This window comes from Chenopodium quinoa, unplaced genomic scaffold, assembly GCF_001683475.1.
Source record: "Chenopodium quinoa cultivar QQ74 unplaced genomic scaffold, ASM168347v1, whole genome shotgun sequence".
In the NCBI taxonomy this organism is placed as follows: Eukaryota; Viridiplantae; Streptophyta; class Magnoliopsida; order Caryophyllales; family Amaranthaceae; genus Chenopodium; species Chenopodium quinoa.
This window is the reverse complement of record NW_018742418.1, coordinates 3,636,914-3,651,064: the sequence shown is the minus strand read 5'-3', so window position 1 is coordinate 3,651,064 and position 14,151 is coordinate 3,636,914. Positions and strand designations below refer to the sequence as shown.

At 37.6% G+C, this 14,151-nt stretch overlaps 2 protein-coding genes across 2 annotated transcripts; both read left to right on the top strand.

Annotated features, from left to right (window-relative positions):
* Positions 1-4,853: 4,853 nt before the first annotated feature.
* LOC110709588 (eukaryotic translation initiation factor 4B2-like) lies at positions 4,854-11,417 on the top strand. The gene is made up of 3 exons (XM_021887806.1): positions 4,854-6,182; positions 9,245-9,691; positions 11,051-11,417. The coding sequence occupies exons 1-3, from the start codon at positions 5,068-5,070 to the stop codon at positions 11,073-11,075; spliced, it is 1,587 nt and encodes a 528-aa protein (XP_021743498.1). The 5' UTR covers positions 4,854-5,067; the 3' UTR covers positions 11,076-11,417.
* Positions 11,418-11,945: 528 nt separating this feature from the next.
* LOC110709613 (GDSL esterase/lipase At5g14450-like) lies at positions 11,946-14,142 on the top strand. The gene is made up of 5 exons (XM_021887825.1): positions 11,946-12,288; positions 12,704-12,913; positions 13,026-13,198; positions 13,323-13,602; positions 13,684-14,142. Exons 1-5 carry the CDS (start codon positions 12,033-12,035, stop codon positions 13,923-13,925), a joined length of 1,161 nt encoding a protein of 386 aa, XP_021743517.1. The 5' UTR covers positions 11,946-12,032; the 3' UTR covers positions 13,926-14,142.
* Positions 14,143-14,151: the final 9 nt, after the last annotated feature.

Here is a 14,151-nt window from a genome sequence, read left to right as displayed (position 1 = left end):
TGGCTGACAGGTGCATAACAAAACTTCATCCTTATGCCTCTCTCCGTCTTCCTCCAGCTATAATATACAGACGGTCCATTTTCGCTCCTAATAACAGGAACAGCTACAATGTATATCAGTATATTAGTTGATAATTTTAATGTACTACACACTATTATTCATCTATACAATGCATCGTCTGAATATAAGGAGTACCTTATAGAAACATAGTACAAGTCTGCGATGTGTTATATTTGTGTAATTTCCATCCTCCTTTTCAAGTGATACATTGCAGGTGTCCTCCACGAGATCACGACTGCAGCAACTATTGTTTCATGCAACCCCTACCCAAACAAGATCACATAACTCAAATGTAGCTAAAAAATTCATTACCATTAAGTCCATTATTGTAATTTATGTAAGGTTATATCAAAGCAGGTTGTCACGGGACGAGCGCTGATCGTCCGTGTGGCGCCCGAATCCACAAGGCTTGATCCAGGCCAGTCTTTCCCATATGCACAACAAGCTAATAAATAGAGGAAACAACACGTTACGACATTAACCTGCACCAAAAATACATGCATCATTAGGCACACAGACATAGAAAGGTTGCCTCATATGAGACTTGTTGTGCCATAACATCGGGAAAACTGTTAGCACATGATAGTACGCTTGATACACCACGACTCAACAAATTGTGACCAACAAATTGTAAAAGAAAAGTCCAATTTAGGTAATGAAGCCGTCTAGTGTTACACACGCCTCCAAATATTCAAGCAAAGATATGTCGTTGACTTGATGGCAGTTGTGACCAACTGTCATCTTCTGTTTTGTGCGGTCCATATAAAAAGTACGGACTAGTAATGGAGGAATCTTATTAATGCATGCATGCGTAACTAACAAGAATAATGCAAAATATACTCTTACTTCCACCATTTTTCTTCATCTAAAAACTCTTTCTTTTTCTTCAACTTTTTTTTTGTGAAAAATAGGTAGGCAGAAATAAGGTTGTGTTGTTGATCTTTGTAGTGCCATAATAATTAGTCTTTTGCCTTGGATTAGTTTGGTGAAATAAAATATTTTTCTAATAATTGTATATTTATACTTTTGATTACACATTTTGGAAGAGAGGCATAATTGCATAGATACAGTATTAATTGATAAACTTACCGCCCCACTTTATATATAAGCTTCTAAAATAGATGAGACATAATTATTTGTTAGAAAGGAATTAACCAAGATACAACAAACCCACACAAACAGATTACGTTCTTATTAGAGTTCTATTTCTAATCAGCTTTGTATATCATTGTAAACTCAAGATGTCTGAGTTCTTACCTTTAGATCACAATCTACTAAATGAAACTACTTCATATTAAATTATTTTTTAAGCAAAATGTAAGGCAAAAATTTTGTTTGTCATTTGTCTTGTGTAATCCATCTATTTGATATACCCAAGTTAATTTTTTTTAGGGAAATTTTAGCAAAAATTATTGCAAATCAAGCTCCTCTAAAGCAATCATACTTTGCAGTAACGAGTTGTTCATACTTCATACATATTACGTAGTAGATTAGAACAACCTCTAACATCTCATCTTGCTACTAGATGGGCTATTTTATTTTCTGTAAGTCTAACATAATTAAAAACAACCGCCTTAATAGACATAGTGAGATTTCAGATGTCTTCGTATCAAGAAAATAGGAGAGAAACCAACCACTTCTTTGTTAAAAAAATTAACAACCATCATTGTATCACTTTCTACCTTCGTGCATAGCTAAATCACCTCACTACAGAGATCCCAAATTTCGTCGCACCCACCTTCTCCATTATCTCTGGTAGCCAATAGATCTATATTCTCTTCATAGCAGTCATGAACTCTATTTGTAGTAATAATACCCTTGCCACATAGACCAAACAAAAGGCAATAATTGGCTAAAACATGGTGTCCAACCTAATGACCAAATCAGAGTATGACACGTGACACATGAAAGTTGTTGAAATGAGGAAAGGTTAAAAGCCCATGAAAGTGAGACAATCTCGTAAAATGGCGCAACCCCTCATACATGTCACTCATGTATTGTGCAGCCAATCCACTACTAGAAATAGGCTAAATTCCGACGGACTGCAATTCCCTCGGAAAATTCAAAATTTTCGGCGGAAATTGGATTTGTAGGAAAAATCCGTCGGAACAGAAATTTTCCGACGGATTTTAATTCCGAAGGAATTAATTCCGTCAAAACGTTACAGCAAATTAAAAAAAAAAACTTTGAGTTTTCTGCGTTTTTTGCGACAGAAAACAGAATCAAACAAGAAGAGAGAGAAAGGGAGAAAGAGAAAGAGAGAAGGAGAAAGGGAAAAGGGGACCTCGCCTCCACCACCAGCCGCCGCTTGGACGCCGCCGGTGTAGGTAAGTCTGGTTTTTTTTGTATATTTTTTTTAAAAAAAAAATTTGCGGAAAACCCTAACCACCACCACCACCACCTAGGCTTTGCCGGAATTCACCATTAGCAGCGCCGAATTTCACCACAAACACCAAGGCTTGACCGGAATTCACCAAAAGCGCCGCCGTTGATAGGTACTCCAACTGTAGCTTAGAATTTGTGTACATAATTGGACATGTATTTAGTTTTAAATTATGTTGTATAGTTGCACAAATTAAAATATATACATTAATATTATTATTAATATATATATGAAAATATTTTCGTATTTAAATCGTCAATTCAAAATTAACACAAATTAGGTGCAGGATATAGGTGAGCAAAATCGAATTAAATAATTTAATTTTTGCTTATAAAACAGGATTGTTCCGACGGAAAATGTTGTCGGAACAGATTTACTTCCGACGGCTTTATTCGTCGGAACATATACGCTTCCGACGGAATATTCCGTCAAACGGGTATGCGTTCCGACGAATAAATCCGTCGGAAGATATTCTGTTCCGACAATATTTTCCGTCGGAAGAAGTACTATTCCGTCGGATAGTAAGAAATTGCGAGGGAATTTTCCGTCGGAAGCGTATATGTTCCAATTTCCGACGGAATTAACGTCGTCGGAATATTGCGACAGACTCTCGATTTAAGTCAAAATCAGCTCTGACAGACATAATTCCGTCGGAAAGTTGTCTTCCAACGGAATTTTCCTCGGAAAATGTTGATTTTCCGACAAGGGGCGTTGCGACAGACTTGTTCCGACGAAATTCCGTCGGAAATGGCCTTTCCGACGGATTTTTTAATGTTTCCGACGGAATAATTCCGTCGGAATTGAGCTGTTTTCTTGTAGTGAATCAAAGCACACCGTTTTAAGTTAAAAAACTTAGGAGCACGCCATGCTAGAGGGATATGAATACGCCCATCATAAATTGATGTGATATGTTTCATTTGTTGCATAATTTAAGGCATAGTCTCAAATGCTTTAACTTCTTTCTAGTCTACACTTACTTTCTAGGCTCTACATTTGCCTTTTCGGCGACTAACTTGATCGTCAGAGGTCAATATTCTGGTGATTGAAACATTCATTATTTTGCAGGTACTCGTTGGACGTGAGTTGCGACATTACGTTGGTATTTCCCCGAGGATACAAAAAACTTCGAAACAAATTAAACACCTTACCCAATAATGCATCCCTCTTATAGCAATGCCCAACCCAACATAACTCTCAACCATATTGTGGGTATCTATGTGAATTTATACCCTAGTTAATTGAATAAAATTTTGGCAAGGAGGTTAGAAATCATCAATTATGAAACTTTTATTAGTAAGAGAAGAAGAGGGCAGAGTAATAACAAAAGAAAAATGAGATACTTGTAATATTTTAGGAGCAACCTAAACGTAAATTTCAAATCGAGTCAATTTTGAACACAATTTGGATATAAGTTAGATCATTCATATCGAATCATTACATCACATGTTACGAGTTCTTAAACCATTTTAGTCTAAACTTTTTAATAAACAAAATTATGATTTTTTTTTTCTTTTGAAGAAATTGTTATTTTTTTTTGTTTAGCTTTTCTTATTATAATTATTTCATTTGTTTTGTTGGTATTTTAATACTTTTCACCTATTTTTTCACCAAAGCAAAAATCACCTTTTGTACAAGTCTGTTTGTCAAGGCATTTGCTGCTCGATTTGGTGGGTGCAATGCGTACAAGGCAAAGCTTTTGGAGCTAGAATTGGGACTGTAGATGGCCATTGATAGAGGTATTATGAAGCTAGTGGTTCAAATGGATAACCAAGCTTATATTGAAGCCATAAAAAATGCAAACTATCAAGGAGGCGAGTGCATCCACATTCTGAACAACTGTCGTGTCTTAGTTAAGTCTTTTAGCAATATTGTGTTTAATCATTGTTTTAGGGAAGGAAATAAAGTAGCCGATAGATTGGCTAATTTAGGAGTCGTTCTTGAGGAAAGGGTTGTTTATTTCGATCACGATGCACCTCTGATCGAAATAAACAATCTAATCCGAGGGGATATAATTGGGGTGACTTCACCTCGTTTTGTTAGCTAGTATTTTCTTGTTCTTGTTTGTTCGGGTTCTTACCCTCCTTTGCATAAAAAAGAAAAAAAAAATCACCTTTTGTTGGCCTCTACCCCAAATCGGGGCCCTAGCCCTAGCTATATATCAATATATCACTAGCAAAAGATAAAGGAAGACTAAAAACTAATATTAATTTTCGAAATTCCAAAATTCAGACATTACTTTTTTTAGGATGCCCACCCGTTTCATCGGAGCTTAGCTTCTAACAAAAGTTTCTGCATACAATGAGGCTCGAACCCGAGACCTCCTTAAGTGACATCAAGTTGCTTACCATTTGAACCAACTCTTATCGGTAAAATTCGGACATTACAATTACCAAAATAAACTCAAAATTAATTCAACCAAAACCACCAAATTGGCAAATATTCCTCCATAAAAATAAAAAATAATAATAATAAAAAAAATCAAAGATCAAAAAAATTCCTTTCTATTTTCCTCACTTTACCCTTGTTCAACCTCTCATTTTCTGAAACACCCATCTTCTTCTTTCTTCTTCTTCTCAGACCAGATCTTTCCAAATTAGCCTACATAATTTCTGCCATTTTTGCCGATGTCGAAACCTTGGGGTGGTATCGGCTCTTGGGCCGCCGAAGCCGAGCGTGAAGAAGCCGAGGAGAGAGAAAATGCCACCACAACCGCCGCCGCAGCAAACACCCAAAGCTTCCCTTCTCTCAAAGAGGCCATTACTGCCAAACCCAAGAAGAAGAAGATGACACTTTCTGAGTTCGCTTCTTACGGGTCTAAATCCGGACCCGTTTCTTCCGGATCCACCCGTTTAACCCCTGACGAAATGCTCCAGTTACCCACTGCTCCCAAACCTCGTTCTGGGGACGAACCTTCTGGACCTCGTCTTGGAGGTGGGTTTTCTAGCTATGGTGATGATCGAAGAGGATCCCAACGTCGCGGGTTCGATGATGATAGGAGGCAAAATAGGAGGGAATTTGATTCGATGCCTCCTCCTCCTTCTAGGGCTGATGAGGTTGATAATTGGGCTTCTATGAAGAAACCCATTTCAATGGCGGATAGTGGGAGAGGTGGTGGTGGTTCGAGGTATGGTGCTTTGGGTGGTGGGTCTAGGGCTGATGAGGTTGATAATTGGAGTTTTGGGAAGAAACCGCAATCGTCGGGGTTGAGTATGGGAGGTGGGAGATCGAGTACATTTGGGTCAGGGTTTCGCGATTCGGGTTCGGATTGGAGGAGGGGAGGTGGGGAGAGGGAATTGGGTGGGGGTGGAGAGAGAGAATTGGGGCGGACTAAATTGGTGTTGGATCCTCCTACAGGGAGGAATGGTGAGAATGTGGCTAAGACGACGATACCGGCATCAACGGAGACGGTGAGTAAGGCCAATCCGTTTGGGGCGGCAAGGCCGAGGGAGGAGGTGTTGGCTGAGAAGGGGTTGGATTGGAAGAAATTGGATTCGGAGATTGAGGCTAAGAAGGTGGTTGCTGGTGGGAGTAGGCCGACTAGTTCCCAGGGAAGTCGGCCCACGAGCTCGCAGAGTAATCGTGGGACGGAGAGTTTAGGTGGTGGTGGACTTGGGGAGATTAAGCCTAAGCCTAAGGTGAATCCCTTTGGAGATGCTAAGCCTAGGGAGCTTTTGTTGGAACAAAAAGGTTTGGATTGGAGGAAGATTGATCTCCAGTTAGAGCATCGTCGAGTTGATAGGTTTGTTTCGTTTTAGATATTGCTTTGTTCTATTATAAGTTTATTAGGAAAGAGTAATGCTTTATTTGCATGGATGAATGCATTCCTAACTTATTATTATGTGTTTGAAGTTTCTTCATAGTAGCTTTGCTTGATATTTATGCATTCCTATATGTGCTATGTGCTTCATTGCTTGAGAGTGTGAGCTATTGAGACATTGTCTAGGAATTGGGTATTTTGAAACAAATGGAAACAATGTTGGGTTCTGTATCGACGACATTACTTATTTTAGGTTTTCGATTTGTAACAGTGAACATTGTCGATATGAACTTGTTAAGGCTTTGAGCAAAGTTGGAACCTTAATTATTAGGTTGCTGTAGACTGGACAAAAGTTGGGCTTTATCAACCTTTTGGTTTAGGGATGAGCAATTCTAGGTTTTTGCCTAAATTTAAAGGCTATAATTTGATCAATGATCATCCTGTCTTATAAACGATGATACTTGGTATATTATTTGTATTTAATGTTGTGATCTCTTGTAAGTTGTAAGGGTGTTTTTACTTGAGTTATTCATTTTGTTGAGGGGATCTAAATTATGGTGCTGATTTTAGAATCTTCTGTGTATGTTGCAATGCCTTTTATTGTTAACATTGACTTCCATCTTTCAGCATTTGGTTCTCCCTGTGCTCTTATTCACCTTTCATCGTCGTTATTATAGTGCATGCATTTAGGGTGATTGACTTACAAGTACAGTAATTGCTACTGGTTGCTATAATTTATTAAGTGTGAGCTTGGGAGGTAGATTGCAGCAGTTTAATTGTGTGCATGATGGTTGAAGCTTATGTATAACACTCCAACTCTTCTGGTTGGGTGCCAAACATAGTTTCTGAATAACGACTTAGCATATTGTAGTTCGCCTGTGTGTTATATCAAATTCTTCATTCTTGTAACTCATAAAAAGGATCTTTTTTACTTAAAAGTAACTTGAAAGCCTTTGTCCTCAATATGTGTTATTTCCAACCTACCTAGGAGGCTATGACCTACTTCTGAAGCTCGTTTCTGAGCTTCAGTAATTAGTAGCTAAATTATTTCTGTGAGGGGAGCTGTTTTGTTATCATTCATTGTAGGTGGAACAAAGGATGGGTCTATTGATCAACATGTTTGATGGATGTTTTTTCAGTTTTGTTAATTATTCTGAAGAATTTATACCATTTTCATTTCTGTGCGATGGCCTGTTCAGTTTTTGGGGTTGATGGTCTTGGTAGGGTATGTTCTTGAAGTTTTATATAGTGTGAGAGGGAGCATCATACTTTGGTTTGGATCTTCCCCCTGGATTTGTTTGTAGAGTACTCAATCTTTTAAGTAGGTCTTCCGAAGGCTTATATCAAGCATTTAAGCACTTGACCAGGTGTTCCATGCGTAGGAAGTACGAACAGGGAAAAGATTGCTCATGACATTAGATGTTACTTGTTGGCAGCTATTGCTAATTGCTATATGAAGAAAGTGCTGTTTGACGGTACCAATGAAGTTTAGAAGATTTGCTTTAATTTCTTTGGTGGAAATGTGGAATGTTCCTCAATTTGTAAGCTGTGTTGTAATAGAGAAAATTATACTTTGATGGATAGTTCACCTGTCAAATGGGAATGGTCAGTACTCCCCATTTTCTATGAGAAATAAAAAGGGGCAATGAAGAACGGGTATATATGAAGGTTTGTCATTGTAAGCTTGAAGACAAGCGTAAAACATTAAAATCTTGAGAGCATCTGCTTTTTATTTGTTGGCTTTCTTACGATGATATGTTGCAACTCATGAATCTTTTGTTTCATGTTGGTAGATATTGAGGTGTGTGTGAAATCTGTGGCAAGTTTTTCCCCCTTGCGTGTGTATTTAAACCAGAGTGATATCTATGACCTACTTCTTCAGATTGAGCTTGTTTCTGAGCTTCAGTACTTAGTAGCTAAATTATTTCTTTGAGGTTCATTGTTGGTGGAACAAAGGGATGGGTCTATTGATCAACTTGTTTGATGGATGTTTTTTCAGTTTTATTAATTATTCTGAAGAATATATACCATTTTCATTTACGTGAGATGGCCTGTTCAGTTTTTGGGGTTGATGGTCTTGGTAGGGTACGTTCTTGAAGTTTTATATAGTGTGAGAGGGAGCATCATACTTTGGTTTGGATCTTTCCTCTGGATTAGTTTGTAGAGCAGTCGGTCTTTTAAGTAGGTCTTTCGAAGGCTTATATTAAGCACTTGAGCAGGTGCTCCATGCGTAGGAATAGGGTAAAGATTGCTCATGACATTAGATGTTAATTCTTGGCAGCTATAGCTATATGAAGAGAGAGCTGTTTGACGATACGAATGAAGTGCAGGAGATTTGATTTAATTTCTCTGGTGGAAATGTAAGTTTTGTTCTTATTCTAATAGAGAAAATTATACTTTGATGGATGGTTCACCTGTCAAATGGGAATGGTTCAGAACTCCCCATTTTCTAGGAGAGATTAAAATGGGAAATGAAGGCCTGAAGGGTATATTTGAAGGTTAGTCATTGTAAGCCTGAAGACAAGATCATAAAACATTAAAATCTTGGGAGCATCTGTTTTTTATTTGTTGGCTTTCTTACAATGATATGTTGCAACTCATGAATCATTTGTTTTCATGTTAGTAGATATTGAGGTGTGAAAAACCTGTGAAATCTGTGGCAAGTTTTATTGTTCCCTTGCGTGTGTATTTAAACCAGAGTGATATTTTATGCCTGACTAGTTTCAATCTTGGAAATTTGTTTGTTACTACTCTTTGCTGATGTAAATGTAGGTTGGGATACTAGCTAATTTATCTGTTTGAATTGAAAGATTTTAATGAAAGTTCATATTATATACCTTGGCTTGCAGATATTATTGGCAACATTTGAAACTATGGGAATAGATTCCGTGTGGCCGATCATTCTATGAATGTTATTTGTATAATGTTTAGATGGTGCTGTGCCTTTTCTTCTTTCAATTACTCTGGCAGGATCACATGCTTGTTGAACTTAAAATGTGTTTGTGACTTTTCAGCTCATGTTGTGCATTTTAAAATTGTTATAGGCCTGAGACAGAGGAAGAGAAGGCTTTGAAGGAAGAAATTGAGAATCTAAAGAAAGAACTTGAGAAAGAACCTGATAATGATGCTCCCCAAGAAACGGAAGGTGAACAGACTAGTTTACGTGATCTTATAAAGAGCAAAGAGAGTGACTTGGAAACCCTGACAAGAGAATTGGATGACAAAGTCCGATTTGGTCAGAAAGCGGTGGAAAGGCCAGGCTCTAGGCATGGTTCTAGACCAGGTTCTGGAGCTGGGAGATTTACTAACTATCCAGAGAGACCACCTTCTCAGTCTGGATCTTTTGATAATGGCCGAGTTCCAGAAGTGATGGACAGGCCCCGGTCACGCGGAACAGGAGATGTATGGACAAGGCCTGGTGAAGATAGAAGAGGAGGTTTCCAAGGTGGCAGAGATAGAGGAGGATTCCTGGGCAATAGAGACTTTGACAGGTAATATTATCTTGGAATTGTCAGTAACACCCTATGATCGTTTAATGTCTGGTGAAGTTAGATGCCTCTTTTCTGTTGATTTTCTATCTCTTTAAATGATTTTCATGGGATTATGCTTATGCTTTAAATGCTTTTCTTTATGCTTGTAAAACAAGTGGGTTCTGAAGGTACATTGACCCCAGATATGACTGATTTTCTTTCCATAACTAATTCTGTGTTTTTGAGGTAATTGTGTGCATGTTGCTCTTTAAATTAGCTTGCAATTATTAGTTGAGATGTCTAGTGAGATGCCTTTCTGCGGTTGGTTGTCTCTCTTGGTATGATTCAGGCCAGCCTACCCTTATTGCTTTTGAAACAAAACATATTGACCCTGCTTTTTAAACTTTTTCAATTGAATAACTCATAAAATTATATTTCCACATTTCTATGCGGTACCTGAAATCTCGTGGTTAGGTTCAGGCTGGCCTATTCCAATTGCGCAACAAGCATAAGACAACAATTAGCTAGGAATTTAACACACTGGAACCTGCTTGTACCAAAACATATGCACTAGTACGAGGGCAAGGTTAGACCTTACAATTGCGCAACTTGCTGCTTTCTTACACTGGGGAAACTATCAGCTTGCAACCTGGTGCTGAACTTACTTTTAGCAAATGTTAGGGAATGTTATAATTTTCAAGCAGCTATTTGTATCTCATCTGGCTGCTGGTACCTTCTAGCTAACGATCACATTGCCTCATTCCCAACTAGCCATGACCTTGCGCCGTTTGAAAAAGCATTGTTTTCTATCAGGTCATGTCATTGCCTTTTTGTATTAGCATTTTAACGGAACAAAAGTCCTGGCTTCCCTTGGAATAATCCTATACTGCCCTACAATGTATGCCTCGTATGAGCTCTTCCATGTTCTGATATTTTAGAGGCTGTACTAGCACCTATCAGAAACTTGATTGAAAAAGCATTAATTGCCTTTCTAATAAGATACTTATTCATTTATTATTCGAAGCTGCAGTTCTCTAGATTGTCCTGTTAGAGTATGATGAGCAAATCTCGAGGGGCCTTTTCTTAACATTTGTGGGGGAGTTAGATGTTCATTTGCCATGTGCGTGCCCGTGCTCTTGGAGGGGGACTCTGTGGTTTTAGGATTTTAGGTTATGATAGATTAAAAAAAAAAATTATTATCTGCGTTCTGTTCTAAAGGTCAAAGTTAATTTATTCACAGTAATGATTACTGATTTTTCACTTTGGTGACCATGATCAAGAATGTTTTAGCTGTTGTTTTTTGTTTTCTTTTTTCCCTAATTCATTGTGATTATATTGACTCTGGAGGCTGATAGGTGCATTGATTTTGTCTTTTGGCAGGTCTACGTCTAGAGAGAGATGGTGAATCATTTTTTTTTTTTGGGGTTTCAAGACACTCAGTGTGGATTCTTCAGAGCTCTCCTTTGACAGCATTCGGCAAGCAATGGATAATAATATTTTGTTTAAATTTGTTCAGGTCTTTGTCAATTATTCTACGGCTTAGCACTGGCGCTGATGACTCTTGTTAATTAACTGTTAATTTTGATACCTTGTAAAATTGCCATTTTTTTTTGGTCTGTATCGAGGCAAGGATCTTGTGTTGTTCTTAGACTGACATGTAATGGAACATTATGTTATATTCTTCTGGTCCTTTCCTTAAAGACTGTTTTAGGCTTCATTGGCCTTTTTTGCTTTATTCATACGTGAATTTTGAGGTGTTGTTAAGTTGTTTGAATGGCATCATTGACTGAACTTGTACATAGTATAGTTAGATTGTAAAATGTAAGCGTTATGGTTATGTTGGGAGTCTTTTTACTTATTTTTGTTGAATGTCAAAATGTGTTAATGTACATCAGTACATAACAGGTATTTGCATGGATTTTGTATCCCCCATCCCCCTGAACAATTTCACATCTTTTCTGTTGTGTATATATGCGTATTTTTTCCAGTTTCTGCCAGTGCAAGTAAAACTTTCTTTGATCTAACAACGGACGCAATTGTCATTCTGTTATTGTACACTTTTCTGTACGATCCTGTGCATTGGAAATCATTTGACGATCAGAGTTGCCTTCTGTTCATCTGTTGTAATCAAATGTATTCACTAAAAGCTTCTTGCTTTCCAGTTTTCTTATTAGTTTCTGTCTTTGTCAAGACATAAGATTGAACAGCCATCGAATTTTAAATGTTTTATGTAGGTTTATCTGATGGAAAACGTGTATTATGCTTTTGACTTTTTTAACACAATGTTTTGAGTCTGAAATTTTCATCTGGATAGATTACTTCCATCTAGTTCATCCCTGAGTACTACTTATTTGTTGAAACAATGAATTGGTGTAATTTTGTTACCGGAAGTTGCCTATTTGTGTTAGCTTTGGGGATAGTTTTAAATGGTGTACCACCCCTTACACCTCTAAGTAAAGAATGTCGAATTCCTGCAATTTACAACTTTGGTGACTCGAATTCTGATACTGGTTCTAACTCTGCTGCATTTGGTCGCGAACCTTACCCAAATGGAATTACTTTCTTTGGCAGACCTGCTGGAAGAGTCTGTGATGGGCGCTTAATCATTGATTTTATTGGTAAGCTTCTACCCAAGTGTCTCCCCCCCCCCCCTCTTTATATATCAGGGCTTCATAATTTATTTTACTATTTTACTTTGACACTCTTGACTCTTATATGTATATTAATTTAAGTACCTATGTTAAACACTAACTAACAAGGTATACTTTGAGTCTTCGATTGTTCACCGAGACTAAGGTGTGTGTTATGTGCTCAATATTCCAATTGTTTGTTGGTAATGTGAAAAAGCATGCAACAAAACAATGTGCTTCTATTGGGTCCTTGAGTCTAAAACTGTGAGCTGTGAACCTCAGTGTGTTTGACACTACTCGTTCTTATGTCTGAGTAACATAGTACATGGATCAAGAGCAAAAAGTTCAAAATAATTTTAGCTTCTTTATGTGCAACTCTATACTACCATGTTGATATTTGCAGCTGAGAAGTCAAAAATACCTCATTTGAGTGCATATCTGCATGCAATTGAGGCCAACTTTGAGCACGGGGCTGATTTTGCTGCGTATGGGGCTACAATTCAGCCAGCTGACAGCAAACTCTACGGAAGTGGTGCTAACCCTATTGCCCTTAACATACAGCTTTTGCAGTTTCATCAGTTAAAGCAGCGGTCTCACGAGGTATATCAGCAAGGTTGGCAATTGCTTTTTTATTATCAACAACTTGATCATTATTATCATATCTGCCTCTTTACTACATGTTCAGCATTTGTTTTTATTCTTTCTTTTTGCGTGTGAATTTTCAGCTAAAACCTCCATTGCTAAATCCCGGTTGCCAAGGCCTGAAGACTTCTCAAAGGCCATTTATATGTTTGATATTGGTCAAAATGACATTGATTTTCTGTTAAGATTAACAACAGAGGATCAAGTACAAGAATCTCTTCCTTTTATAATCAATTACTTTGCTTCGGCGATAGAGGTAAGTGGTATATAATTATATATTCAATATAAGCTCCCTTTCTCTTTTTTTAGTGAGTTTAGTTTCCAATTTAGTCCATCATTTCTTCCACTGTTTGTGGTTAAAATTCAGTTGGCATTTTCAGAATCTACACCAAGGAGGAGCTAGGAAATTTTGGATACACAATACAGGACCGTTTGGTTGCTTACCAGATAGTGTGGAGACTCTGAAGAGAAATCTTCCCAATACTCAATTTACTGATGAACTAGGTTGTGTGAAGTCTTATAATGAGTTAGCTCAAGAGTTCAACCGTCTGCTCAAGGAGAAAGTGTCTGAATTACGCGCTATTTTCCATGACTCACTTCTTGTAATTGTAGACATATACTCTGCCAAGTACACTCTTATAAGGGACGCGAGTCAAAATGGTACTTAATTCACAAAACTTAATTACTACTCGTTTTCTACATGGTAGACATGTTAATGCCACAGTTTAACTATGATGGCAGGTTTTGTTGATCCTTTCAGTTACTGCTGCAAAGATTGTGCAGAATATCATGTACCATACTGGGAAATGAAAGTTGTTAACGACACCACTGCAATTCATCCAACTCCTTGTAATAGTCCTTCTGAATACATTAGTTGGGATGGTGTGCATTACACTCAGGCTGCAAACCGTTGGGTTGCTGACCGGATTTTGGATGGATCGTTTTCAGATCCTGCGCTATCCTTAGCTAAATTATGTGTGTAAATGCTGATGATCTGAAGCTCTTTGTGTCTCCTACTCATGTACTCCGTATTTTTAAAACATACACATTAACCTATATTGTAAATTTGTAATGGCCTTCGGATAAATATTACTCCGTATTAGAGTATCAGTTTCTTACTGGTGTTTGGATCTTTGAATTTGTAACAGGATAGTTGTGATATATGGTTTGGTTACTTGAATCTTAAGCATAATTTATAACTACTTATTT

Excerpts from the sequence above, each read along its gene's own strand:
- LOC110709588 (XM_021887806.1), top strand. The coding sequence starts at position 5,068 with ATGTCGAAACCTTGGGGTGGTATCGGCTCTTGGGCCGCCGAAGCCGAG. Across the intron at positions 6,183-9,244 it reads GAGCATCGTCGAGTTGATAG|GCCTGAGACAGAGGAAGAGA; the intron begins GTTTGTTTCGTT and ends AAATTGTTATAG. Across the intron at positions 9,692-11,050 it reads GGCAATAGAGACTTTGACAG|GTCTACGTCTAGAGAGAGAT; the intron begins GTAATATTATCT and ends GTCTTTTGGCAG.
- LOC110709613 (XM_021887825.1), top strand. The coding sequence starts at position 12,033 with ATGAATTGGTGTAATTTTGTTACCGGAAGTTGCCTATTTGTGTTAGCT. Across the intron at positions 12,914-13,025 it reads TCACGAGGTATATCAGCAAG|CTAAAACCTCCATTGCTAAA; the intron begins GTTGGCAATTGC and ends GTGAATTTTCAG. Across the intron at positions 13,199-13,322 it reads ACTTTGCTTCGGCGATAGAG|AATCTACACCAAGGAGGAGC; the intron begins GTAAGTGGTATA and ends TGGCATTTTCAG.